At 44.1% G+C, this 26,823-nt stretch overlaps 1 protein-coding gene across 1 annotated transcript in view; it reads left to right on the forward strand.

Moving 5' to 3' along the window:
- unc5db (unc-5 netrin receptor Db) overlaps positions 1-26,823 on the forward strand; it is a 156,226-nt gene that overhangs the window by 117,961 nt on the left and 11,442 nt on the right. The window contains 5 exon segments of the mRNA XM_070903772.1: positions 2,288-2,473; positions 6,471-6,833; positions 10,151-10,235; positions 19,341-19,512; positions 26,520-26,747. Of these exon segments, the coding sequence (XP_070759873.1) occupies positions 2,288-2,473; positions 6,471-6,833; positions 10,151-10,235; positions 19,341-19,512; positions 26,520-26,747 (1,034 nt within the window).

The raw sequence follows: 26,823 nt of genomic DNA on the forward strand, positions 1-26,823 counted from the left end.
TTCAGTCACTTGTCAGAGTTTGCCCGGCAAAGTGATTGTCAGGTGCTAGCTTGAGTGCTTTCATTAGCCTGCCACATTAGTGCCGACCGCCTCTTCGCAGGCTTTAAGGAAAGCCGGAATGATTGAGCGGGGAGTGCATTGAGCTGGTATCTGGCGAGTGATCGCCCTGGTAGGAATACTCTAAATTCATTTTCCTCTGGTTGGTCCTCGCGACGACTGGTGACCACCGGCTGCACCGCATGGGCCCTGATTGCCTGCCCTGTGAGATATCCATCATAGCTATTGGATATAGACCGGTGGCTCTAAAGGCAGTTAAGCTAATCACCCCCCATGTTAGCAGCTTGAGTGTGATATGTAACAGTTTAGGGTAACGGCTGGACATGTTCATTTATTCCTATCTGTGGTGCATAATGTAGCATAGAGAGATAAGACAGATGGTCTGCTCCATCTTACCACTTTCCATCCTTCTTGTTTCATTCCCATGCTGGAGCCAGTGTAACACATTGTAACTCTTGCCTGTGTTTGACCTTGAATGTCTACATAATAACAGTATTGTCTCCACTGCCTTTCTTCCATCCCCTCCTCACTGTTTCTGGGTCTTTATTAATACAACAAAGACAAGGCTGTTTTATGTGCAACACTTAAAAGAGCCTTTTCACTTTTTTGGCAATGCTGCCATCATCACAGGAAAAAAACAATAGACCCTGTTGCTGGAGGAATCTCAGAAGAACCCGTTTACTCACAGTAGATTCTTAAATAGTGACCGGGGCCTGTATTTACCTTAGTGGCAGAAGAGAGCCTGGCCTTTATTCCTGATTTCCCCTGCTTCAGTGTATATATTCAGAATAATGTAGCACTAATTCCTACAGCAAGAGTCACGTCAGGCATTACACTTTTAAGATTAAGATAGACTTTATTAATCCCACAGTGGGGAAATTTACAAGTCACAGCAGCAAAGACAGAAAGGTGCAGAAACACACAGCAGACAAGCACTGTGTCAATAAGAATTAGAAGTATTTTTTTAAAAAAGAAAAACAATATACAAATAATAAATACAGATATAAAAAATATGGGGGACAAAAATATATACACGGAAAATATAAAGTATGTACAGATTGTGCAGATTTATGTGCAGTTAAACAGTCTTATAGCCGTAGGACTGAACGACCTGCGGTAGCGCTCCTTCTTACACCATGGTTGTAACAGTCTGCTGCTGAAGGAGCTGCTCAGGGCCCCCACAGTCTCGTGCAGGGGGTGAGAGGTGTTGTCCATGATGGATGTCAGCTTGGCTAACATCCTCCTCTCCCCCACCTCCTCAATGGAGTCCAGCGGGCAGTCCAGAACAGAGCCGGCTCGCCTAATCAGTCTATTGAGCCTCCTCCTGTCCCTGTCCGTGCTGCCCCCCCCCAGCAGACCACAGCATAAAAGTCCGGAGCAGTTTCCTGCACACACCGAAGGACCTCAGCCTCCTCAGCAGGTGGAGGCGGCTTTACGCCAAATTAAGCTACCATGAATGAAATACACTTTCCTAAAAGTTTTCCGGGCCTTCCCTTTATAGGTAGGCTTTTAATGTGAAAAAACATCAGGAAGTGTTGAGTTTTGACGACGATAACTTCCTAAAAAGTACCCAATTTAGCATTGCACTCCTGTAACATTGTATTGTAAGTATCAAAATAGTGTAAGTAGCAGAACCAGAGATACTGTCTTTTTCATTCAGTGCACCCTTGCATGGTGCCCACATTACCCACAATGCAACTTGGTCAGGGTTCTGAATGTGTTATGCTAGTGAGTAAGTAAAGTTTACGTAGTATAGCACCTTCCACAGAGCAAGGTGACATAAATGGTTCCCAGGTAAAATTGTGAAAACTAAGTCTGTACAGTAAAAAGAATCAAACAATAAAAGAGAAGCGACAACAGAGACGAAGTCACATGCGCAGGAGTACTCCCCAGTAAACAGACCTGTAAACCTGTAAACAGTTGAGTTCCCCAGTGACGATCAGGAGTACAGCAAAGAAGAAATGACTGGAATTCATTACAGTATGAATTGTATTGAATAGGTGCTGTGGAAATTATATTACATTATACTACATTTTACCATGTGAGCTGCTAGGCTACAGGTAATCCTCCTTCAATGTTTTTTTTATAGCCAGCCTTTATTAGCGTCTGGCCGTTATGTGTTCGTGCAGCCCCCGGCTATTATTTGAGACCCTGCCATTATTTGAATAGCTGCCTTTTACGTGAGAATTTACGGTAGCTCTCCTCGTTCATGTGTCTCTGTGTGCTTCAGGTATGGACAGCTCCAACGACGTAGCTCTGTACTCGGGCCTGGGAGCCGGCATCATCGCCGTGGCCGTCCTCGTGGTGGCCGTCATGCTGTACAGGAAGAACCACAGCGAGTACGGCGTGGACGTCATCGACTCCTCGGCGCTCGCCGGTGGTTTCCAGTCTTTCAACTTCAAGACCACGCGGCAAGGTAAGAGAGAGTGCCATCAGCTCCATGCTGACACGCGGCGGCAACCACAAGGCCAAAAGGCAGCGTCATCAAAGACCTCTGCGACAGGGCCACCTCGGTGATTGATGGCATTTGTTTGCATGGAGCAGCATGGAGCAGCATGGCGCGCTGCCTCCCTATCTGCTTAGGATTTATACCTCCATAATCAGTGAAAGGACCCGTCCTTCTATTTTGACAGACCAGCTCCTCTGTTATTGTGTAGCAGGAGATAATCAATCTCTGATAGAGACCAGCATCGCTTCAGCCCCTCCCCACGGACCACACATTTGACTGTCAGGCAACCAATCTCCTCCATCAGATTACACCGGCCTAAACCACTGATGGATAAATGTGAGGGGTATGGAACAGTGAACATCAATTCAATTTTTGTTGTGCACAGCAATAACTTCTGTTGGTTATGTGACTGCGGCTGTCCCGGCCAGCCTCGCTACAGGCATTCATATTACTGTCACTGACACTTCTGGGTTAGCGCAAGTGATAGCCGTCGTGGGAAGGGGCGATCCATCCTCACCGCCGCGGTGACAGCCCTGCGAGAAGCCCACGCTGTGACACCCCCCCCGCTCCCCCAAGGCCTGGGGAGTCGGTCAAGCTCCACCCCTTGTCACGCAATTGGAAGGGTGTGAGGAAAACAGGGGGTGGGGTGGGGCGGTGAGGTGATATGAGCCGGGTCTACATTCAGCAGGTCATCAATCCTATTTAAATAGGCCAGCTCTCCCCGCAGCCTGCCTGCTGTGCCCTCCACCGGCCACAATCACTCCTCTCCATTTTCCTCTCCATCAGCCCAGCCAAGGCTCCCCGTGAAATGTAGAGCACTTCCTCAGCCCCACTTTGTTTTGGAGGAAGTTGTTGGGGCATTTTGTATTAGCCTATTTCTGCCATGATTCCGCTGTTAACATTGTACCATCCTTTTCATAAACATAGCAGGAAATTAAACCGTTCCTCCTCTAAACGTGTGTGTTTAATCGCAAATCAATAGCTCTTTCATGCCTAATAATCACAAGCGAACCCCCCCCCCCCCCCCCCCCCCCAAAAAAAACCGCCTTAAATTCTTAAAGAAGTGCTTAAATGCTTTCGGATGGCTCTCCACAGCCGCAGTGCTGAATGAGTCCTCGGACCCGACCCTGTCTCTCCGCATTACTTCTCCCTCTGAGTGATTTTTAATCAGAGGCCCAATTCCAAACCTATCCCTCAAGGTATTCAACCTGAGGTACATTTCATTAACTTCTCTCATCTCGCCGCTGCCATTCCATTTTCGCCGCGCCATTCTTAAAGATGCACACTCAAGCGATAATCAGATCATTCTCCACTCGACCGGAGGGGAGAAAATTTAGCAGTGATCGAATGTCAGCCGCAGAAGGGTAATGTCCACCGGGCTGCCGAGAGCCGGAGTATCCGCCAGAGCCGCCTGTAGGTTCTTTATCACCGTTAGACTGCCTAGAAATGATATATGCGCCTTTTCGTTTTTCACGGAACATTATCTTCGCGGCAATTAATGAAAATGAAAATGTTGATCCGCGTCACATCTGCGCATGCTTTGTACAATTTAAGTAATGCAGGTGCAACTGCGGGTCACGCTGGCCAAGTAGATGGACTACATAAGCAATAAGACACGTGTCACAGGTTCAATCCCTGCAACAATATTAAATAAACTGAAATAAGACCTACGTCTTCACTGTTAGGGCTGAAGTGATCAGCAGATCAATGGGTTTGGTGAATATTTGATAATGGATGAATCATTAAAGCCACTTGTCAAAGAGAAAGGACAGCAAGTCTCAAAAGGGGAGAATTTCACGCTTTTCCCTGTTTCCCGTCGGGTTTTGCGCCGTCGGCCAGACATAACAAGACGTTAGAAGGCGAAGCTTTCATCTCTGGGAAACTCTGATTGGGACTTTTCACTATCTCAGTTTCAGTATTCAAAACTCAATAGCACCAAACGCTGCTCCTGCTTTTGGCCTCAGAAGATGAAAACAAAAGTCATACATCATTTAGTAGCTAGGTGAGTTTCTGAGCGACACCAATGTCCTCTTGGAATATCTGTTAGTTTTTGTGTTAGTGTTCCCACTGTGGCAGAATGTTATATCGTCTGTTGTTTGTCACTGTGCACGGGCGACCAAACTACTTCCCCCGTCTGGGGAGGTCCCCCATCTATCAGTGAGTTTATCAGAGTATCAGCACTGTGCATGTTCATAGCTAAGTTGAAATCATTTTGAACTGAAATAGTCATTATCAAATAATGCTCTTAAGCCGAAACAGAGTCTGTGGTGGTAGTCTCCCCGAGCAAACAAATACTGTATGAACAAGCAGAAGTCAGCGTTTGAAATGATGGAGAGTGACTTTTATTTATTTTTTTCATTTTATTTATTGAATATGCTGTACTATCTTACCATCTATAATCTATAATGACTCATGTAACAGTAAATCAAACATTCATACCAGACAAAATGATGGATTTGACCTCCACTGCATCAGTTTACTGTTCGTGGTCTGTATCAACCACACAAGTTTTAAATCAAAAGGAACTGAATTGCATTTCTTCTTTTTTTTTCTTTTTCTGACTTTCTTCTACCTCCATACACGTGACATGTATGGATTCAGTGATCTGCACACTTGGTAACTGAAATAATGTCCGTATAAGGTGTCTGACCGTGTGATTTAGTGCAGTGCACTTTGCATGTAAGGACAGCATTGTGTGTTTAAACCTAGGAAGTAAAGTCAGCTCCTTTTGTGTCTGCAGTGAAAAGTGTAATAGACTTAATGAATGACCGACTCATGTTCCATATGTTAATATGCCAAGAATTCTGTTGGGAAGAACAAAAAAAAAAAACAACAGGAAAAGTTGAGTTTTGAAGAACAAGTCTAAACCAACACACCCCATGCTCATCACAAATCACGGCCGCGGTAATTAACGATTTTCCCTAAAAATAAAACAACATTAGCCTCCCGCCCTGCACCCCTCGCCAGGCAACAGCTGGACAGCAAGGACTCGGTGACTTCGCCGTTATCTTGGCACGGCTCGTCTGGGGGCACCGCGCGCTCGAGTCTGCCAGATCGATGCGGCGTGCTCCCCCGCTCCGTTTGGCAGCGTCGTCACACCTAATGGCCACAGATGAAGACCCCCCCTCTCCCTCCTCCTCCACAGGCTGTCGGGTCCACACTGGGAGCTGAAGGACTCCCCTCATTTACAGAGCAGTCACCTACACCCCTCCTGGCCCTCCCTCCCGTCCTTCAGGAGGACGACTCGCTGTCCAGAGGAGCTGACTCCAGCAGATGGATTATGGAGATCAAGCTGTGTGTGCGCGCTTGGTAATTAAATCTAACGCTCTGACCGTGGCTCCGAGCCCTGGACCTTCTGTCCAGGTTGTGCTCCCTTACCTCTGATGCACTGGTCGCCTGCCCGGGCATGTTGTTTTAATTGGTGCTGGAGCTTCGGTGGTCAGGCACAGGGCGTTTCAGTCGAAGGAGTCCAGAGATGCGGCTCTTTAAACCTGAGTTCATGTTACCCGAGGATATCCAGGAATTAGGAGATGAAAGGGGATTTTAATCTCAAATCTGCTATGTCGGCTTTTTGTGAAATAGTACAGCAGAGTAATCTACTGTATTGTGCTGCAGGCAGAAGCCCCCTGATAAAATGCAATCCAGGCAAACTGGAGTGGCACATTTTCTTTCGTCTTTTATCTTTTTCCTGTCATGAAGGACGAAGGGATTCTTTGCAAGCTTCTTAGCCTTTTAAAATTGCAGCTTTTGTTTTGCTTAATCACGAAATGAATGATCAAGAAAAGCAATCTTGACCTTATTTAGCTGTATCTGGGATACCAGGGAGTTTCATTATCATATGCGAGTGCTGTTCAGGAAACACGGAGGTTGGGCTTTGATTCATTAATCAAACGAGTTCCCTACGTGATGCGAGTCCCGTGCTTTTAGGTGACTGTGTGGCTGTGCTATCTCCCCGTCTCTGTAGGCAACCCGCTGCTTCTCAACTCCTCGATGCAGCCTGACTTAACTGTGGGACGGACATACAGCACCCCCCTCTGCTTCCAGGACGGCGCGGACAAAGAGCTCTTTGACCCCCTGCCAGACATCAAGGTCAAAGTCCAGAGCTCCTTCATGGTTTCACTAGGCGTGGCCGAGCGGGCGGAGTTCCACGCCAAAGCCCCGGCCGAGACCTTCCCGCGGGACCTGAGCCGGGACTACTGCAGCGCTGCGGACGGACGCAAGAAGGGCCTGCTCACCCTCAACGGGCCCTTCAGCCCCCGCGAAGAGCAGCTGAGGACTACCGGCGTGTTCGGCCAGCCCGGCGGACGCCTGGTGGTGCCAAACACCGGTGAGCTTCACAGGAAGTAGATTAAAAGCACAGGGCTGGGTTTGTTAACAGGAAAAGCACCACCCCAATCTTTTTTTGTGTGTGTGTTGATAATGAAAAGCAGTGTGCACTCGGTTTCCATAATGAGAGGCTGCAGTAACTTCTCATTATGGTAGCCATCACGAGTTGAGCACGAGGCACCGCCTCCCCAGAATCTAACACTTTCCACCAGTTTTTCTCCTCTTCCATGCTGCTTGTTGTTGGCATAAACTCTCTGCTGCATCAAGAAGGAGCAGTCCCCTTTTTTGTTGTGTTTTGTTGGCACACACACACACACACATACACACAAAAAGTGGTGCAGTGAACTTATCTCTGCTCTAGAAGGTGGTGCACCGCCCAAATCAGTGGCTTCCAGAAATGGTATAATGACAATAGAACAGACGTTATTGTTGTATTTTGACAAAGTGGAAAGTCTTTTTCAGATCACCAAAACATAAAAACAGCACAAGGCCATTTAACATACAAAAGAAATAGGTTGCCAGGGGACAATCAGAGAATGAAACAATCAATAAAGTAAAAGGATGCACCATTGAAACCAGAATTTGCAGCTTTTTTTTTTGACTGCACTTGGAAATAAATGTGTTATTGGCTGCCAAAAGAACCCTATAGTAGCTCCCAGGGTTCAGTCTCAGACTGAGGGAATAAACGATGAGAACATTGATTGACAATTGAGTCTCTTAAGAAGAATTTCTTGAAATGTGAGAAAACACATAGTCATGTCGATATGGTAAGTCATGTACACGCCACAACAGTTTAACTTTAGTTTGTGCTTCACTAAGAGGTCACGTTCTATTAGTGCACCTACACACTCCTTAGCCATGTATATTGTAAGCCATTGCTAAGATCCGTCAGTGCCGTTGCCGAGGCTGCTATTCCTCCACATCCTCAGCAGGCTCACTCAGGCAAACAGGGGTCACGCTGTCATCACGTCCGGCCGACACAAGTGGAGCGACCGGAGGAGTTTTGCATTGGCCGTTTTGCAGTCGTCACCAGGTCAGCGGTCAGCGCTTACCGTCGCACTTACGGGCCTCTCTTCTGTGGTCCTCGTGTACGTAGCGGTGGCCCTCGGCCAGTGTGGAGGGGTGAAGTGAAATCAGCCTCCCGCGGTCGTCCCTCAGGCTGAGGGTCTGAGTGGAGGAGTCACCGCTGTCAAGTGCAGCACTCACAGCCTGTCTGCAGGGACCGCCATTCATTGGACTGAATAGCCGGCCGCACGCAGCACTTCACTGCAGATTACTGAAGCTTTCCTCGTCACCTTAGTGATATGGAACCAAACTAGGAACATTCTGAGTGGATTCATATATTTCCCCACTCACCTAGTAGTATCTAACCATGTAGATATTTTTACTGTTAGAAGCCAGAGTTTTGAGATATCTGCCTCCGTCCCAGTACAATGGAGATTGGCATTGTTAGCGATGTCAACAGAATTGTTACTTAAAAAAAGTTCAGAAGCAACGTCTCTTTCCAGAAACAATGTCCCCACTACATTCAATCATTTTAATTTGAACTACTTTCTATGGAAGAAATAGACCCCAGGTCAGCACAGTGGCCCAGTGCCTTCAGAAAACGCATACAAATGGACAAAATGTAAATGATACAGGATTTACACTAAAATGTTCCAAAAAGATTTGTTTCTTTCAAATGTTTTATGAGAAATAAAATACGTTCACTGTAATTTTTGCCTCAGGCATACACAGCATGCATTTTGGTGGCAAACACTGAAAGTAATACTGTTTACAAGAACACTCCACAAGGCCTTTGTGACCTCGGTCCATCTTTCTTCTTTTTTTTTCCCAGCATGTTTTTTCTGAATGTGTATGTTTTGTCAGAGTGGAGAAGATGTTTTCTTCATTTGCTCGTTTATTTTTTTTTTTTATTTGCACCCTCCACCGACATGTGTTTATTTAATGAAAACAAACTGGTTAAAATGCACATTTCAGCGATGGCTGAGGTATTACAAGATATTCACTTTCTATAGAGTTGCCAAAGACCATCTTTATCTGTCATCGCCCACTCTGCCCCTCTGAACCTTTTTTTATTTGTAAAGCAGGGCTTTTATATTCTCTCTTCTCTTCAACGACAATGCGTCTCCATTCACACAGAGGCAGATGAATAGTGTCAGGCAACAGCGGCGGGCGGCGACGCTCTGCAGAAATCTCCACTCGCTTCTTGAAAGATGTTGCGTCACCAAAAGTGGAGCGAGAGAGATCACAGTAAATAGAAAGACTGTTTTAATTCTTCCAGACAGTGTCAGACAAACTGCGTTAACTTAACTTAATTCATATCAAATGGTGATGCATAGATCTGTGTTCTGCGCCCATTCGCTCTTACGCAGCAATCAGGCGAACCTTGACTGGGATGGATTTAGTTTGTTTCTTTCTTTCTAAAAGTCCTAAAAGCACCAAAATATACTACTTAGATAATAGATCATGGTGGAATACAACCTCTCAGTCATTTTAGCCAATAACTTCTTGTTTTAGAGCAATATTTTTTATTTCAGCCTCCTAAAAAACGTATTTTTGCAACCAAAATTTCCAGAAATGTTAGGCTATAAACAAACTACACCACAGTCACGGGACTTCAACATCACTACCACTAAGCTTCCAACTTGTAAGATAATATAGGTAGATGGATATATATATATAGATAGATAGATATAGAGTATAAACACAATAAGGCAGTAAAGGCGGACTAGTGAGTAGATGACTTTCCGTGTTCGGTGTGAAGACAACCTCTGTAGTCTCATTTAGCCGCTTGTTAGCAACCACCTTTTTAAAGACACATAAAAGCTTCAAACTTCATGAGTGGGGTATCCACTGATGTATTTTATGTAGACCAAAATGGTGGAAACTCTTAAGCTTGTGTTAACCACAGACCTTATTTCAGGCATCTAACCAAAAACCCATTGACTTGGAGACGAGGGAACTGGAAGTGTAAAAATGCAAACTCATTTCCTGGTTTTAGGGCTCGTTCCTGCAGCACTCTCTGGGCGTGCCCAGTCCTGTGTGACTCTTTTATATTTAAGATGATCAGTGCTTGCTTGTGCTGTGATAAATGTTTCATTTTTTCTATATTGCCATATTGGAAAGTTTTATTTGAACACCTGATTTTGGTTCACTTCAGTCTTTCATATGCCACAGTTTCATTCAAGTAAAGTAAAGCTCTCCTAAATATTTCCATAACCCCTGCATGTACGACATGCTGTAAGCCCTTGTTTTCCCCTTCACTGTCAGGCTGCTGGAGTTGCTTCTGTTGACACATTTGTGTGTGTTTTCCAGGGGTCAGCCTGCTGGTGCCTCATGGAGCCGTGGCTGAAAACATGTCCTGGGAGATGTACATGGTGATCAATCAGGGAGAGGCAAGGTGAGGCCAGAGTTCACCCAAATATCATTTCAAGCGTCTATCTGTGTGTCAGTCTCCCTCTATCTTATCATCCATCTCCCCTGACTCTCCATCCTTCGTCCTCACTGTCCTGCCCCTCTCTAATTATTTACCGTCCTCCATTTATCCGATTGCAGCTGCAGTGTTTAGTCAGTAAGACCTTCACTTCCCAACACTTCGTTGTCTTAATGAAGCACATTACAAAGTTGGATGCGTTCTGTCATTGGTGGCTTAATTGCAGCAGAATTAGATTCACCGCCGATGACAAAAAGATGTTTTCTTACTGTTTATTGTCTGTGCTGAGTTCAGCTGAGTGAGCCTGTGTTATTTCTCATCATGCCTGCTTCACTCATCCTTTCTTCCAAGTATGAGATTAAAAAAAGACTTTCAAGCTTTAGAGATAAATTAGAGGATTTATTGTCACTGTCTTTAAAAACTGTAAGAGGATGGCAGGCCAAACAGAACATGCTGGTGTAGTACAGAGTATATTACTCATGTGTTTCTCATGGTTTTCCTTTCACACCATCATACATAGTGAATTTGCAGATGTTTGCAGCTCCCACTTGCTAAAGAACTATTACTATTTGATCTCGAAACTGTTTTTGAAATATTTCTTTAATTGCAGTGCCCAGGGTTTGCTCAAAATGTGTTATATGTGACTGCTCTTTAAGAATCTAATATTACCCCTCATAGTTGTGCACTATGTCACTCCAGGGTTAAAGAATTTGGTTTGTCGGGCAAAATGAGACGTTTGAAGACATCCCTTTGAATTCTGGTCACTTGTGATGGGCCTTTGTAATTATGTTTTTCAGTATGAAGCTGGTGTTCTGCTATATTCTTCAACATCAACAAATCCCATGAAAGATCAAACCAATAATGTTTCAGTCTGTCTCTCAATACTTAATGTCTTCCCTAACCCTGTCTGTGGCTCCAGAACCAGATGTAAAGAGTATTTGTGGCAGCAGGACGGTATGTGTGGGATTGAGTCAAAATAAACAACAGTGTGTGTTCATGGTAATGAAGGAACATGTCACCCAGTGCAACAGTGTGGCTCATTGATGTCTCTTTAACGGTTTCTGGACAACAATGCAGCTCTATGGCACAGAGGAAGAAGATATAACAGGCTTTGATACACGCGCACAGTACTCGTCAGTAGGATCAATACAGTGTTGGTGTGGGGTCTTTTCATGGGATTTGTTGACAATGTGGAAGAATTGGAGTATCTGCAGCCTCATCGTTGCAATTAGTTTTTAGTTGCCCACCCGTCATGAGTAGGCTGCTAAAAGTTCACCTAGAAAAAAACTACTTTTGAATCATTTTGATTGTTGCCTATGTTATTATTATTATTATTATTATTATTATTAGTGGTAGTGGTAGTTTTCACAATAACATATTGGCAGAGAACATTAACTATGAGATGTTTCAATGCAGTCATCATCTGTATTATAAAATAAATAATACATGTATTTGTGGGAAATACAGAGGGGAGGTGTTTGACCCTCCCCGCTGCCATCCCCTCGTCTCTTTGTGTTTACCAGCAGGCTGTCCGACAGATGGGCCCAGCGAGCGCCGCAGCCTATCTCCCCCTCCCTATAGGAGTCCTCTAGATGTCACGATATGGGTGTTCACTTCCAGAAGCCCCTCACAGGTGGCAGTCTGGGCTTTGATGTCCCAGCCGCTGTGGAGAAACTCACGCTGCGAGACCCCCAGGGGCCTCTGCCATAGAGTCTTTCATTTAGCCAACAGGCTCGTAGGAAGCAAAGTCAGACCTCCAATCTGCCAATCCTCTCCACCGTCCCCGCAGCTCTGCCGAGAGTCTATATGTAGTTATGTACTCCACTCGGTGTCAACAATGTGGCACTCTGGGAGAGAGTCACGACCCGGGAAGCTTGTTTAAATGATGATGAATGCCGCGATGAATGGAGCGCGGTGCACTGATGGACATGCACCGTGGAATGGAAGGCGCAGACGTCTCCTGAGGCCTTTCATCTCGGCTGCACGAGCATTATGTATTCTGCTCACAGCTGTGTAATGACCCTTGGATGGACTGAGCTTCTCTCCTTGGTGGGGGGGGGGGGGGGTGGGGGGGGGTTTGCACGCTCTTCCGCGAGGGCCACAAGGGCTTCCAGTTTCCTCTGAAGTGTCACTGTTTATTCACACCGCTCCGCTTGAACACGCGAAAGAAAGGAGAACCCCACAAAAAGCACACACATTAGCGGGTGAGAATGACGGGCGCTGTGGATCGCCGTGGCGGGCGGTAAAATGAAAAGGTGCACCATAAGGAGTAAGTTACGCCTGTCACGACAGAGAGACATGTTTTTTCTAGTGACCTCAAAGCATGCAGAGCAGCTCTACTTTGTTTTCAACAATATGCTATACAGTACATAGAAACCCATGAACCAATAGGTCTTGCCACACGCGCATGTGTAATCCATGATGCCTTTATAAATCTTTACAAGAAGGTCTTGAGCCTCCTTCATCCCCTGTTACAGATTCTCAGCTGCCTGCACAAAGCACCTTGTTTCTCCCACTGGTTTTTCCACCTTTTGAAATGCTTGAAAATGTTCCCGGGCTCCAACCTGACAGCGTTTGGTTTTTGACCACAGAGGTGCTCTTCGAGGGCTTATTTTGTCTGCCGCACTGTGTGAGCGGAGCGATGTTTACTGTAGACACCCATATTTCTCCCTGTGGTCTGTTGTGCCTGTCATCTCGCCAGCTGTCAATCACTGTCTTGCATCCTGGCAGGCCAGAGGACATGCAGAGAATTGCTTCCTGTCTTTTCCCTACGCCGCAGCGTCCAGCCCCCAATCCCTGTCCAACCTACTTCTCCACGCCCTGACCCTTTTTTTTTTTTTTTTTTTTTTTTTAAAAGATGAGTTCTTGGAGCTTTTCAAAGGCCCATCTAAATCTTTTGTAGGGTTGGTTTTGCTTAGGTCAGACATATTCCCTTTTTCCTCCGAGGTTTTATGAGCACTTTGTATTGTAAGATAAATCCCTCAACCCACTGAGGCAGAAACAGCTTTGTCCTGGTAGGAAAAGAGCTTTTAATGATGAAACTCGTTTCCATATGTGTGCTTGATGAAAGAGGCCCAGTTGAACTTTCGGGACACAGTACTGTAGGTTATTTATTGTTGTCGAGATGCTTCTGGTTGAGTTTGATTTCATAAATCAGAGGAAGGAAACTCTCAGAGCTCTGCGGAATCAGTTCTATAGAGTTTGAGGGCTGAAATGATGATCTAATATACATGGCTGTCAGTAGAAGTGCAGCAGTGCGTAGGCGTGACATGGCTTCCTGCTTGGATGCCTGGCCCTCTAGGCAGAGTCCAGGCCCGCGGTCGGCTGGCCCGGCTGATCTGTTTGGTTTTTTTTGTTTGTTTTTTTCTGGAAGTGGCAGCTCCTGCTTTAAGCCATCAGCTCTCATGGTCCACAGGTCTCACAGCTCACATCTCTGGATGGACACATCACTCGTGGTTTCAGTCCAGAGCACACAACTCTTATGTCCCCGCCAAGGTGACGTTACACTTCAGGAATAAGAGCCGTCAAACTTCAAACTGAGATCCATCTTCATCTGAAATGTTCCCAAGGTAGAGGAATGAATCCATCCATCTACAGAGTGTTGAGGACAACATGTTATATGGCTTACCCTCTCATTACATCAGCACTTCTTTGTGAATAAGTGAAATGTAATAGCCAGCTAATACCTTAGTTAAACTTGCTCAAAAGCATCCCATTCATAATTTTATGTAGACTGTAGATTTATGGTTAGTGCTCACACACTTTTTATTCTTGAGTTATTCAAAAACACTGTGAGAGAGAACTGAAACCTCAAAGAAGTAAACTTACTGTACATTCTGACATAGTGGCCTTCATTTAACTCAACTGCCCAAAGAACTCTTTATTTATTGGCGACATGTCTCGATTTCTAATCTCCCCTGTTTTTAATACATATATTTTATTATATTCAAGTAGCATGTCGTCCCGTTTGCTACTCTGCTCTGATTTATTTTGCTGGGGATGCTGTTTACAAAAACACTAGTTGTTTTCGTGGCTAATTAGATTGCGATATTCCCCTGTACTTGTCGAAATAATCACATCATGGAAATCCAAAAAAAAAATTTGCTTTTGATCTGTAATGCCAAACGTTTCATTTTGGACTGACGGTGGTGCCAGACAACAGCTCATAGAGCATTCAGAATTGAAAATCCTCCATTAAGAATAAATGTGCTTGTTCAGCCTTTAAGTTTCTGAGATAACTTGCGTTAAATAAAGTGAAAACTGATTGGGCTGACTCGCCCAACATCGATTAACAATCCCTAAGGCCCCACCACAAATCAACCATGTCTTCAAAATAAAAAAACCTGCATTAATGACACATTTAAAGGTTTGAAGGCAGTACCACCTATGGGATCTTTAAACATTTAAAAGTTTGTTTTAAAGGAATGGGGATCAAAAAGGACATCTTTTCCATTTTCTTTTCCATTTTCTGTTGAAATAAACCCATGACTCAGCTAACATCCATGTACACACACACACACACGGGCATATGTATACATTGAGAATCCTATTCTAGTCGGGATGGAAAAGCCTCTGAAACAGCAGTTAAACCACAAGACACTCAAATCCTGTCCGTGGCATATGTCACGTATTATTATGGTCAATATTAATAGTGGTAGTAGTAATACTACTAATGTATGATCACTCAACACTCACTTTTTTATCCAATGTTTGTTCTGGATTGGATTCAAGAGAGTCACTGTCTGAAAAAATACACAATAATGCCTCGACTTGGCAAAGCGCACCACTTTCTGCATGCCAAGAGCACAAGTGCTTCAAGCATTTATTCATCATGTTCAGTGATTTCAGACGTTTATTTTTGGTTTTATCTGAGCAGCACTCTCAATGACAAGTGACCAAATAGCGTGGTGGGTTGTTTCAAGTGATTGGCCTTGTTGCTTACACTCATTTTCTCCAAGTCAAGTGGGTTGCAGTACGGCAACGTCTGGGATTAGAGATGAAGTGGTATCAAAGTTAGTTGGATAGTCATTATTATGGTATTATCAATCAAGGCACAGGGCCTGGTGATGTTTTTTTAAACAGGTCGGTGATTAGTTTAACTTATTATTAATGTTTTACAGAGAAGTTCCTTCAATCAAGTAACGTTGTCACTCCTTGATTACTGAAGTTGTTTTAATGAATGCTTTGCTGTTAAAAGGAGACACTGGCAGAAGATAGGTGTTATGAATGATCATAGCAGGAGCACTTAAACTACATTATCTTTGCTGGAGATGGCGGCGACGCATGAAGCTTCACCTCCGCACGCCTGTTTGATTAATGTATCCATGCGCCGCATACTGTAAGGTGTCTGCTTCAACTTAAAAATGGACAAAAGCACAGTGGGACAAACAGGTGGGAGACTACAAGCAAATAAAGGTGAAGCTAATGGCGCGTGCTAATGTGTGCATTTATTAAGCCCCGCCATCTCCTCTGCCGGCCCAATCTGCCACTTTGCACGGCTCCCCGGGTCCCCGATGAGTGAGTCATCGCTCACTTTGAATAATGCACCTCATCGAGGGGCTCAAGGAGCTGCCGTATAGAGCCCTTCATCGTGATGACAAGTGGAATTAAGAAGAGGCCGCTAGCCTCGGGTGCTTCTTTAAGGTTCACCGCCGGACTCTCGGGCCTGAGCTGCAGGCTACTTAAGGAGCAGATAATCTGCTCCTCGCCTACACTTTACATTAAATGTGTGATCAGGCTCAGCGCTGTTGGCTGAGGAATCAAGAGCTCTCTCCGGACCAGTCAGGGCTGCTGTTGACATAACAGAGAAACTGACTGTGAGCCAAGAGACATAGGAAGAGGGTGAGGTGGTTGTGTAATGAGGTAGTACCTGCACCCCCCTGCCCCCCTGGTCAGATGTTGAGGCGGTAATTGGGAAGTCTGGAGTGTGTGTCAGTAGCCAGAAAGAGCATTTACCATGAAGCAGCTTTTAATTCAGATAGGCTACTGTAATATCCATTTGTAGCATGGCTGTACTCAATGAGAAACAAACCCCTAACCGCTATGGTGTTGGTGCCATGCTGTATCTAGCGAGCTACACAGCAACACGAGTCAACTATTTCCTTTTTTACAGAAAGGCAATGAGCTCTCTGGCGACATCCCTAAATAGACATCCGACGAGCCAAGAGGCAGTTAGACAATTATAAACCAACCTCCAAAGTTAGCCAAACTCATTGGAAGAGAAAACTCTCAGTTCTAAGGATCCGTCACAGTTTGGAAACCCACTTCCTGGTTCAACCTTGACTTACCGTACTTGCTGTAGTTGTCGGGTACAAAGTACAGGCTTATAGGACTGTCTTTAGTTTTGCAGGAATTTGGTCATAAATAAAAATATGAACACATTTTGACCTGAGAGAGGAAGAGTTAAGGGGTCACTACAGTCATTAGGGTTCATCCTATGGGGACCATGATTATCTGTACAAAAATGTTATGACAATCTATCAAGTAGATGTAGAGACATTTTACTGGAAAAGCAAATACTCTGACCTCATCAAAGTCATTTGGGATTCATCCTCTGGGGACCATGAATGTCTGTAGATGTGTAGATATTTCAGTCTGGACTCAGTGATGGACTCAGAATGAAGCTGCTTTGCGTTGCGGAAACAATCGGGCCAACTTAAACTTTTTTGCTAGACGGGGCGTCCTGATTTCCTAAAGGTTAAGGTGCCACCACAACGTCCAGTTTTCCAGCCATGGACCTGTGTTGCATGTCATACCCCTCTATCTCTGCACTGTCGTATCTACTAACCCTAACCCCCATTTTGCCCATTTTCCTAAACCAACTCAGTGGTCTCATTGAAATGAATGAGGGTACTTTGTTTTTCACACAGTGCTGTTGTCTTTCTGGACTCGGCCTTACCTCCAAATAATGTGCTTTAGATGATCGGGCCCGCTCACGTTTCATGCCCCTTTGAACTTTGTTGCAGCAATGTCGCTGTGTTTCCAGATCTCAGACAAAACTAAGACTCAAGTTGGAATAATGATTGTTCTTTTACATGCAGGCTATCTTTTACAGCACATTGTGTTGAATCCTGCACTAATCCAGTACTAGACCATCAGGCATTCCTCCTCATTCTTGACTTTTGACGTATTAAGTCATTGTGTAGCGTACTGTAAGTTAAATAAATCACTTCTCATTCAAAGGAGGAAGTCTTAACAAATCAACACTCTCAGATCTCTGATCTCCTCTGTCATGATCCCGCCTACCCTTTTTTCTCAAAAACCAACCGCCGCTGCTGCTGCTGCTACCATCCACTGGCAAGACCTGTTTGTTTGTAAGCCGCTTTTAATGAGCACACTCCAACTCGCCGGCAAACCGCAGTGACTTTTTCACCTGCGCTGGAACTAATTCCAGCAGCCCGGCTGTGTAGCAATAACTTGAACTGGAGGAGCAAGAGTCCACAAGAGTTTCTTTCATTTCAGCTGCAGCTCAAGGAGAGATATTAAGTACATGTAATAACTCTGAGATAATAATTAGAAACTGTTGAATATGGAAAGCCACATGATGATCACAGCCTACAATCTTAACAAGGCGGCCATGGACAGTCACAATGTGGCTGATCTGTTTCACCTTTTTTCGTCGAGTGAGAGGTTTATTTTTTTATCAGAGATAAAGTAGCTTTTTTCAGACCTGTTCAGTAATAAGACCTCCACCACACAGAAACACACACACAATAACTGATCTTAAGGGAGTAGAAAATATACTTATAGAAGGTTATTCATTTGCACTTCCAAAATGTACCTTAAACATAATTGTTTTTTCTTTTCAACAAAACATGTACAAGAACCTCAGTTCTTAATAAACCTCCTTGTTTTAGTCTGTTTCAGTGTCCCTTCAATAAAAACTGATTGTTGGGCCCAACAAAAAACAAAAATAGATAAACTCTGAGATCTCAGGAAAAAAAAGATGGAAAAAATGTGATCTTTCTGAACAAGATCGCCTTGACTGGGCTGCTACCACCCCTCAGGAAGGGGGCAAGCATCTCCAAGGCTCTCACAAGCAGCAATGATGGTCCAACCAGCAATAATAGATAGACAAAAAATAGTCCCTCAAAAAAAACCCAGCCTGCACAAGTGTGCAGAACAGTCAATGTATATTCAATTTTCACAGTTTCAGTACCTATAATATTTCTTACTTTGACATAGAGAGCATTAACAATAACAAACATTTCAGTAACAACTCTCTTTTTCCTCCTTTAAAGTTACAAAATAACACACATTTTGGCCCATTACATCTTCCAACACACATTAACTTTAAACACCTTTCAAATACACACATATTGCTTACACGTGCTTAACTAGCCGTGCACGTTGCACTAAGTTTAGCCACCAGGCCGCCATTAGTCAACAAGTGCGAGCAGCTAAATAGCACAGCAACACACTGTGCTTCGTGTGAATCAACATACTTCAATTTCATCCTGACTGGTTTTGGTTGAGCTTAATTCTTTGAGTAAAATGTCACTAGCAAAACAAAATAAAATTCAAATATGCCATACAGAACTGAAAATGCTAATTCATTATCTTGTGTAGCTAACTCACCAGGATAATGAGAAATGACGACAAGTTTTTTCCACGCCGACAACCGCTCTTCCATACAGTCACGCCGCAGCACAACAAAGGTTTCCCCTGATAAACACTGCCAGCTTCACCTGTCCAGTCCCACGGCAAGTGTCTCGCTTCGTGATCTTTCTCCCCGTCTGCGAGTCTTCCTCTACACCTGCCTGAGCAACGTGCTCCCGGTGACTGTGTGTGTGCGTATGCAGGGTAAACTGAACTTACACTTACACGCTGCGCTAGTTTGCTAACGGTGCATTCAGGGAATGCACGTAATTTGGCAACTAAAAATAACCTGGGTTACACCTGCAAAAAGTAGGAAGCTGGAAAGCACTTTGAATAGAAGGAACCATCAAAAGGCACAATTACAGGACGGTCTAACAGAGTCTTCCGCACACAGGCTATGTCTTTCAACTTGGACTTTTTATGTATCTGTGTGTGTCTCTTTCTCTGTGTGTGTGTGTGTCACACTGTGTTTAGTGTCCAGACACTGGAAGGCTGTGAAATCCTCCTGGGCCCAGAGGTGACGTATGGTCCTCCGGGACTGGACCTCTTCTGCCCCGTCGCTATGACCATCGCTCACTGCGCCGAGGTGGACGCCGAGAACTGGAACATCCAGCTCAAGAGGAAAACCCAGGACAGCAAATGGGAGGTGAGAGCTGCAGGGCCCACACCTGTCAAGTACAGTACAGCCCATCAGGATCTCAGCTCAGCTCGGCTCGGACATTGTGTTTGGCTCTCCTCGGTCTTTTTCCTCAATGGCTCTATTCTTTTTTTTTTTGTTGTTGTTGTTGTAGTAGCTGAATGTCAACAGGAATGAAGGCAGGGTGAAAATACACCAAACTCCACTTCCACTGTTTATGCTTGCAGTGCAAAGGCTGCTGCACCCCAAGACTAGACTGTAAATGATATTGAAGTGCAGATGCATTGATTTTGTAGGCAAAGTAAACACTAGAAAAGAACAGTCACCACATAAAAATAAAAACTGTCATCATATTGAGGGCTGGAGTCAATGCACATAGTCCCTAAATAACAGTGGCTAATTCACCGATCACCTGTGTCACGCCTGTTTCTTAGTTAGCTATTGCAGCTACAGCAAATATCTCAACCGGCAGAAGGCTTCCGTCGTCAAAAAGCTCAAAGCTGCACTAATCAATGTTTTTTTATATTAACAATTGATGAAATGACTGTGTATAGTGTAGTGTGGGGTCGCTCGTCGTGACAAAACCACAGAGAATTAACACCCAACCAACATGGAAATGACCAAAACTGAGCTGAGCTGATGAGAGTGAATATTGGACATGCATTTGTGAGCTGGCCCGAAACACAGCTCCAAATGAGCTTTGACAGATTTTAGTCATTTGAATTAATCATTTCATGAGCGGCTTACAACTCATCATATTACACCTTCTTATGCACATCTGAATGCCGTTTGTCAAAGAATGCCTTGAAATATGAAAGCCATCAGCCATAAAATGTAAACTCTCTCTCTTCCTCTGTCGTTTTGGTCCACTTCCATGGTGCTTTTAATTGTCGATATCCATAATCCCTGTGATCTTTATTGAAAGGAATGAAATCTTCTTTCATTTCGCATATTTTCACACAGCAGGTGTGTGAATATTTGTCCGATTAGATGATGGTATGTTAATCTAGCTGGTATTAAGGCATCTGAATGCTAGTAGGACCGAGCACAGCGTACAGTGTTACTCGCTGGTAGAGGCAATGACGTCGACTGTCAATAAACATCAAGATCGACTGTTATTTACTCGGTTGTTAACACCCTGATGATCTGTTTCCCCACGTTTTTTTTTCTTTTCTTTTTACCATTCCATACAGTGAGTGGATGCCACTCTCAATGGACGTTAAAGTAATTTTTCTTTGCCACAAGACGCCATGGGTCGTTGCCCATTGTTTTCTCCCTCCGTTCGCTGACCTTTATGTATGTGCTTTATGTGGTAAAATGTCCAGTTAGTCACATGTGACTGGTGAGTTATGTGTGAGCAAGGACTGTTGGGGCTTTGTGGGTGAGCTGATTGATCCGGCCTTATGCTCTCTGCGGGTCCAGAGGGTGACATAAGGCCACATGAAGGTAACACTGCCGGTCCGGCAGGAGGAAAATAAAAGAAACAATTACAGCGTGTAATGGCCAGGAAGAGGCATGGCTGCTGTCAGTCAGAGGGGGTGGTGGTGGGGGTTACAGCAGGGGGGTATAAGGGGCCGTTAGACAAGGGAAGTATCGATTAGTGGATCAGGAAAGACATGGCACGGTGAATTTAGATGTGAGGCAATCAGGAGGAGAGTCATGGAAATTGTTTCTTTGCTGACATTGACCTCCTCGAAAACCTCCACCCTCATCCATCCACCCACCCACACACACACACACATCCATCCACACACACCTAACACAGCATCGACACCTAACATAACCGTTGCGTTTCTAGTTAGTTTCGCTCTGATGCTTTGGAACAGGACACGTTGTATTTTCCCAGCTTTTCATGTGAATGTCTTCCAACAATGTCAGCTTCTAATCCCCCCCCCCACCCCCACCCCCCAGTGAAGTAGATTGTTTTTGCTAGTCGGGATGAAGTCCCGAGAGCTTAATCCCAAACCCAAAGACATAACGAGCCCAATCGCTGTCGTCACTTTGCATTATTTGCTTGTATTTTTGAGCAGTAACCAGCAAGATGATAACAAGACAAGAGAAGGAAGGGCGGTGGCGAATAATGAAGAGAAGAATCAGTCAGGCGGTAATGCAAATGTAAATCTGACGTAAAGTTTTGGCAAGCCGAGCATGGGTCAGAATAATGAATGCCACAGGTTTGCCCCTGGCTGTTGTGGTGGTTGTCAGCGCTTAAAAGAGCTTGTTATTTAGAGGAAAACCAGCCGGATTTGCCTGCTTTCTACATTGTCTGCTTTTGTCCTGAATAATGTTTTTCTAAGCGGCGGAGATTGCTGTTGTAAAGAATATTCAAGAGCTGCAGTGGCCTCTGCATGCACCACTGTCTTACCTCGAGCTAAGAGGCAACATAATGGACCTTCATCTTCAATTAAAGGACCAGTTTCTTCCTGAAGTTTGTCAGGTTTGGTTTGGTAACCTTGTGTATATATATACAGTATATATATATATATATATATATATATAGAAGTCTTTTAGTCCTGGTTCCAATTATCTTATCTTGTCAAAGCAGACACACTTGCAGACAATCATGTTTAGAGCATGTAACATAACACTAAACCCCTCTCAGTGCACATCTACGACCAGTGAGGCTAAACATAGAGTTTATCAGTCTTCCACGACATATGTTTTTGAATCGGTTCTCTCTTTCTGAACACTGCTGATCCTGGCTCAGTTAACTGAGCTGCTTGGGCTTTTCTGACCAAAGTATTTTGAATAAGTGAGCCACCTATTGTCATGTTATCCTGACCTACAGTGATGGAATAAGAGAGTCAAATCTCTCTACACTGAAATAATCTCTGTCAGAAATCATGTTGAAAATGGAAGAAACTGATGTGGAACATTCTGAATCAATGGGTCAGTATTAAAGGAACTGGATGGTAGTTCAGGTTACATACAAACGGCAAGTGTTTGCTTCTAAATCCTGTCATGCCAAACGTCTGTGTATTATGTTGAACTAGAAGCCATGTGAATTGGATGTTGGAGCTAGCTACCTAGCCTGGCAGCCTACCGCTACGTCATACGTTTCGTTGCTCTGATTGGTCGCGGCGTCCAGAGGCGTTTTGGTCTGCGCCCGTTGATAACACCCCTTGGAAATCGACAGTGAACTGAGAGGTTCCAGACTAATTTGCGTTGGCGAATTGGTCTGCCGATGCAGGCTAGCTTTTTCGATGTTTTGAATTTTAAAATGAGACACACTATTTTCTTAAGTGATCTGCTTAGAGATTCCATTCAGACATTAAATAAACAATTAATGAATACATCAAAACAACAACAATATTTGATTGTAATTAAAGGTAAAGGCACTTTCAAACAGCTGTGTTTTGTTCTCTCTATAAATCACCTCTGCTAAATCAATCTGCTGGACGGTAATCAAGACTGGACAACAATTATAATACTCACTCACTCATTTATTATAACTTATCCGCTGAACTGCTGAATTCAACTCCCCATTTAAATGAGAATTTAACACAGTAATTGAATGCATTATAGGTTACCATGGTGATGTAAACGGGTTAAAGTGAGCTGGCTTCAAGACACCAAAGTCAAGCCCAAAGGTACTGTAGCTGGCTAACATACAGACATGAAATTGATATCAATCTTCTTCCACATTATTATTAACATCGTAGAGACATCTTACATAAGTGGATGCCAAAATAGAGTAGACAGAGGTTGCAGGTTATCGTCCCTCTCCTCATTTGTTCAATCTTCCTCCATATCTTTGTAATCTTTCCCGAGATGCCACCCGACGCTCCTGCAGATTAGAAACCATGTCGACTCTCTCCAGGTCATCCAGCCAGAGATTAATGTCGCTTTGAAGAGCGCTTCTGCCGACGTCTTGTTTGCTTACAGAGGTGTCACCACTTCATGTCAGTTTGTATATCCTTTTTCCTCGTTCCTTTGTGTTCAGGCTCATGCTTACCTAACCTTGCTTTTCAGAAGTGTTCTAGGTTTGCTAAACAGATTTCTTTTCAGTGTAAGAGGACAATTTCTCAAGATGTGCAAGTGTTGCGAATGAGGAAGGGAAGGAGACCAGAGGGGGATATGAATAAATACAAGATTCATGTCTCTTTGAGATTTTACTCTAATATTAAAAGGGCGCAGAGATCCTCAGAGCTTCTTGGTTAGAAATAATGACTTACCAGTGAGGTCTAACCTGAAGAGAGGAAGAGGAGGGTTTTGACGATGCATAATACCTGCAAATGCACAGTGCCATTAAAATACCCTTATTTCAGCTGTCATTGAAACGCACTACCTCCTCAGCACTCCCAGCCACACGATATTATTATTCAGTGCCATATTGCAGGGTGTTAAGCCGTGCTCATGAGGATGCACAAAGCACAAGTACAAAACAAAGTGTTCACAGGAGGATTCCCAACACCTGACATGAATGTGGCTGAACGGAGTGGTCACATTGTATGTTGCGTCTCATTGAGCATACAGTGCCTGGTTACCTGTCTCGCAATACCTTTCGACAAATCTTTAACACTGAGTATCCTGACTCGGCGTCGCAGGGCATGCCGGCCGGCAAACCTTTGACTTTTGATCGCCACACTGCCGCTTAATTTGTTGATTATTTGCAAGGGTACAAATACTGCTCCTCGGGCTGGGTTTTAGCACACTGTCTGGTCTCACAGCCTGTCTTTAAATTGCGTAATCACATGTATTTCATGGGCATCCATCCGCTTGCTGGGATGGGGGTTTGCAACATGCTGTGCGACGATGATGTGAGATTGTTGGGATAAACGACGGGAGGACATATGAAGCTGATTTTGGTGCACTTGGTGCCTGCCTCTCCCTGTAGTATCCTACTGCAGGCAAACCTCACCTTCTGGCTCCCAAGTAGGTTAAAACAAATCTTTACTATTCATACATTTTATATTATTTGAGGTTTTTGTTCAAGTATGTTTCCCTTGAAATGAGTTTTCACTGGCATGGGTGACACATCACTTCCTCATTTCCATCACGACAATGAGCTCAACCGAGAGTGCTTGAAACAGCATTCAACACTCACCCGCTGCAAAAACACAGATTTTAGTTAGCACTTTTAGATTTTTCCTTTGGCTTGCCATCACCTCCCATAGGTACAATAGAACTCCCACTTCCTGCTGGGTTTGTTATAATGTCTTGTGTTCAATTTCTAATGACTGGAAGGAAAGGGAAGGAAAGGGAGGGAAAGAAATGAAAGACAGGATATAAAAGATTCCTTAATTCCAGTTGGAAATAATGAAGTGCTACCCAGCTGCTGTTGTCATCTCATAAATAAAACACTCTATATTGTTCGTAATGACTATTTTGTGTTCTGTCATGTACTAACACCATCACTCATGTAGGAAATGGCTTTTCACATTCTCGGGAGACTGCTTATAGCCTGCGTTAGGTTACCTAACCATTATTCAACAGCAATGTACCAGAACTCGATCCATAATACATTCTACTGTATACAGATGTTCATTTGCCATCTATGTAGCTCTGGGCATGAATATTTAGTTCTGCAATAGGCTTGGAGTAACACAAGGCGCTAAAGCATGTTGGAGGGTTCCTATGCAGGTCTGGGAAGTCTCAAACAAAGATGAAGTCGGTTTGTTCGCGACTATTGGAGGTTGTTCCCAGGTTTACCTATTGATATGCAATGCGAGTTGTAATCAGTGGCTTACAACCAATACAAATAAACATACAAATGTAAACATGTGCAAGATAAGCCTTTGTGCATACTTATTGAAAGTGGTACAGTTATGAGTTTTGGTCAGATGATGCATGACAGTGGTGAATATCAGTTTGAATCTTTCTGAGGTTTCAAATATTCTTGATTAGTGCAGGTGATTAGCCTGCATCGGCAAACCAATTCGCCAGTGCAATATTAGTCTGGAACCTCTCAGTTCACTGTCGATTTCCAAGGGGCGTTATCAACGGGCGCAGACTGTGTTATCAACTGGACGCTACAACCAATCAGAGCACGACGTAGCAGTAGGCTGCCAGGCTAGGTAGCTAGCTCCAACATCCAATTCACATGGCTTCTAGTTCAACATAATACACAGACGTTTGGCATGACAGGATTTAGAAGCAAACACTTGCCATTTGTACGTAACCTGAACTACCGTCCAGTTCCTTTAATACTGACCCATTGATCCAGAACGTTCCACATCAGCGGCAGCCATCTTGGTTGTTTGGTAGAAAATGCCTCAACAGCACTTAAACCCGCCCCACATTAGATAAATGGTTGTGAATGGCTCAACCTGAATCAGGCCAGATGGAAATCTGTCTGAATGGGAGGGGGCCAGACGCGTCTGCCAGAGCAAATAAAGCATGAGCTCACAGATTCGTTACAGTATATATATATATATCTATATATATATATATAGTAATCTGACATTTGATCACAGTAGTGACTGTCATATGCTGCATTTTGGTTTATTTTTGCGCAAATGTTGAATATATACAGTGTGCCCTCAGATTTGTTTGAAAGTGTTTCAGTGTTCTGGCTCAGCCTGTCCATAAGACTTTTTGGTGCAAGAACTTTGTAGTGAGTGTTTGAATATAAGAAGTTGATATTAAAATGCAAATGATCTTTTTTTGGGGCTCCATTTTATTCCCAGCGGTAAAGAGAATAAGAATAGTTAGATGAGTGATAACAGGCAACTATTTGAAGATAGTACCAGTTTTGTTTAGTATCACTGCAGCCAGTATTTCAGTATCTTAAAGTAGGACAATTTCCTCCTTTCAAAACTGCTAAAATAATCTCCTGAAGCTAAACTGAAAAATCATTCAGAATATATAATTAGAAACGCTTTCAAATCTTACAGTAAAAGAAGATATCTGATCTATCTGAACAAATGCAAGAGTGAAAAATACAGAATATTTATTGTGATGTGTTCTAGCTGAGAGTTATGGGGTCAGCTTTCGCCAAAAGCAGCTTTAGGCTGCTAACATCAGAAAGAGACCCACTCTGTCTTCATGGGGACCACCTCTGTTGTTTATTGCAGGAAGTGATGTCGGCGGAGGAGGAGTCCACCTCCTGTTACTGCCTGATGGACTCGGCGAGCTGCCACCTGCTGTTGGACCAGCCGGGCTCGTATGCCCTGGTGGGCGAGCCCCTGACGCAGGCTGCCGTCAAGAGGCTGAAGCTGGCTGTGTTTGGGAGCATGGAGGCCGGCTCCATGAGCTACAGCCTGCGGGTGTACTGTGTGGACGACACGCCACACGCCTTTCAGGTGGGGTGTCTCATTGTTTTTCTGTGTTTGTCCAACAGAGGTTGAGTCATGGTTATTTCCAGCAGCACTGTGTTTC

This window comes from Enoplosus armatus, chromosome 4 (assembly GCF_043641665.1).
Source record: "Enoplosus armatus isolate fEnoArm2 chromosome 4, fEnoArm2.hap1, whole genome shotgun sequence".
Lineage (NCBI taxonomy): Eukaryota > Metazoa > Chordata > Actinopteri > Centrarchiformes > Enoplosidae > Enoplosus > Enoplosus armatus.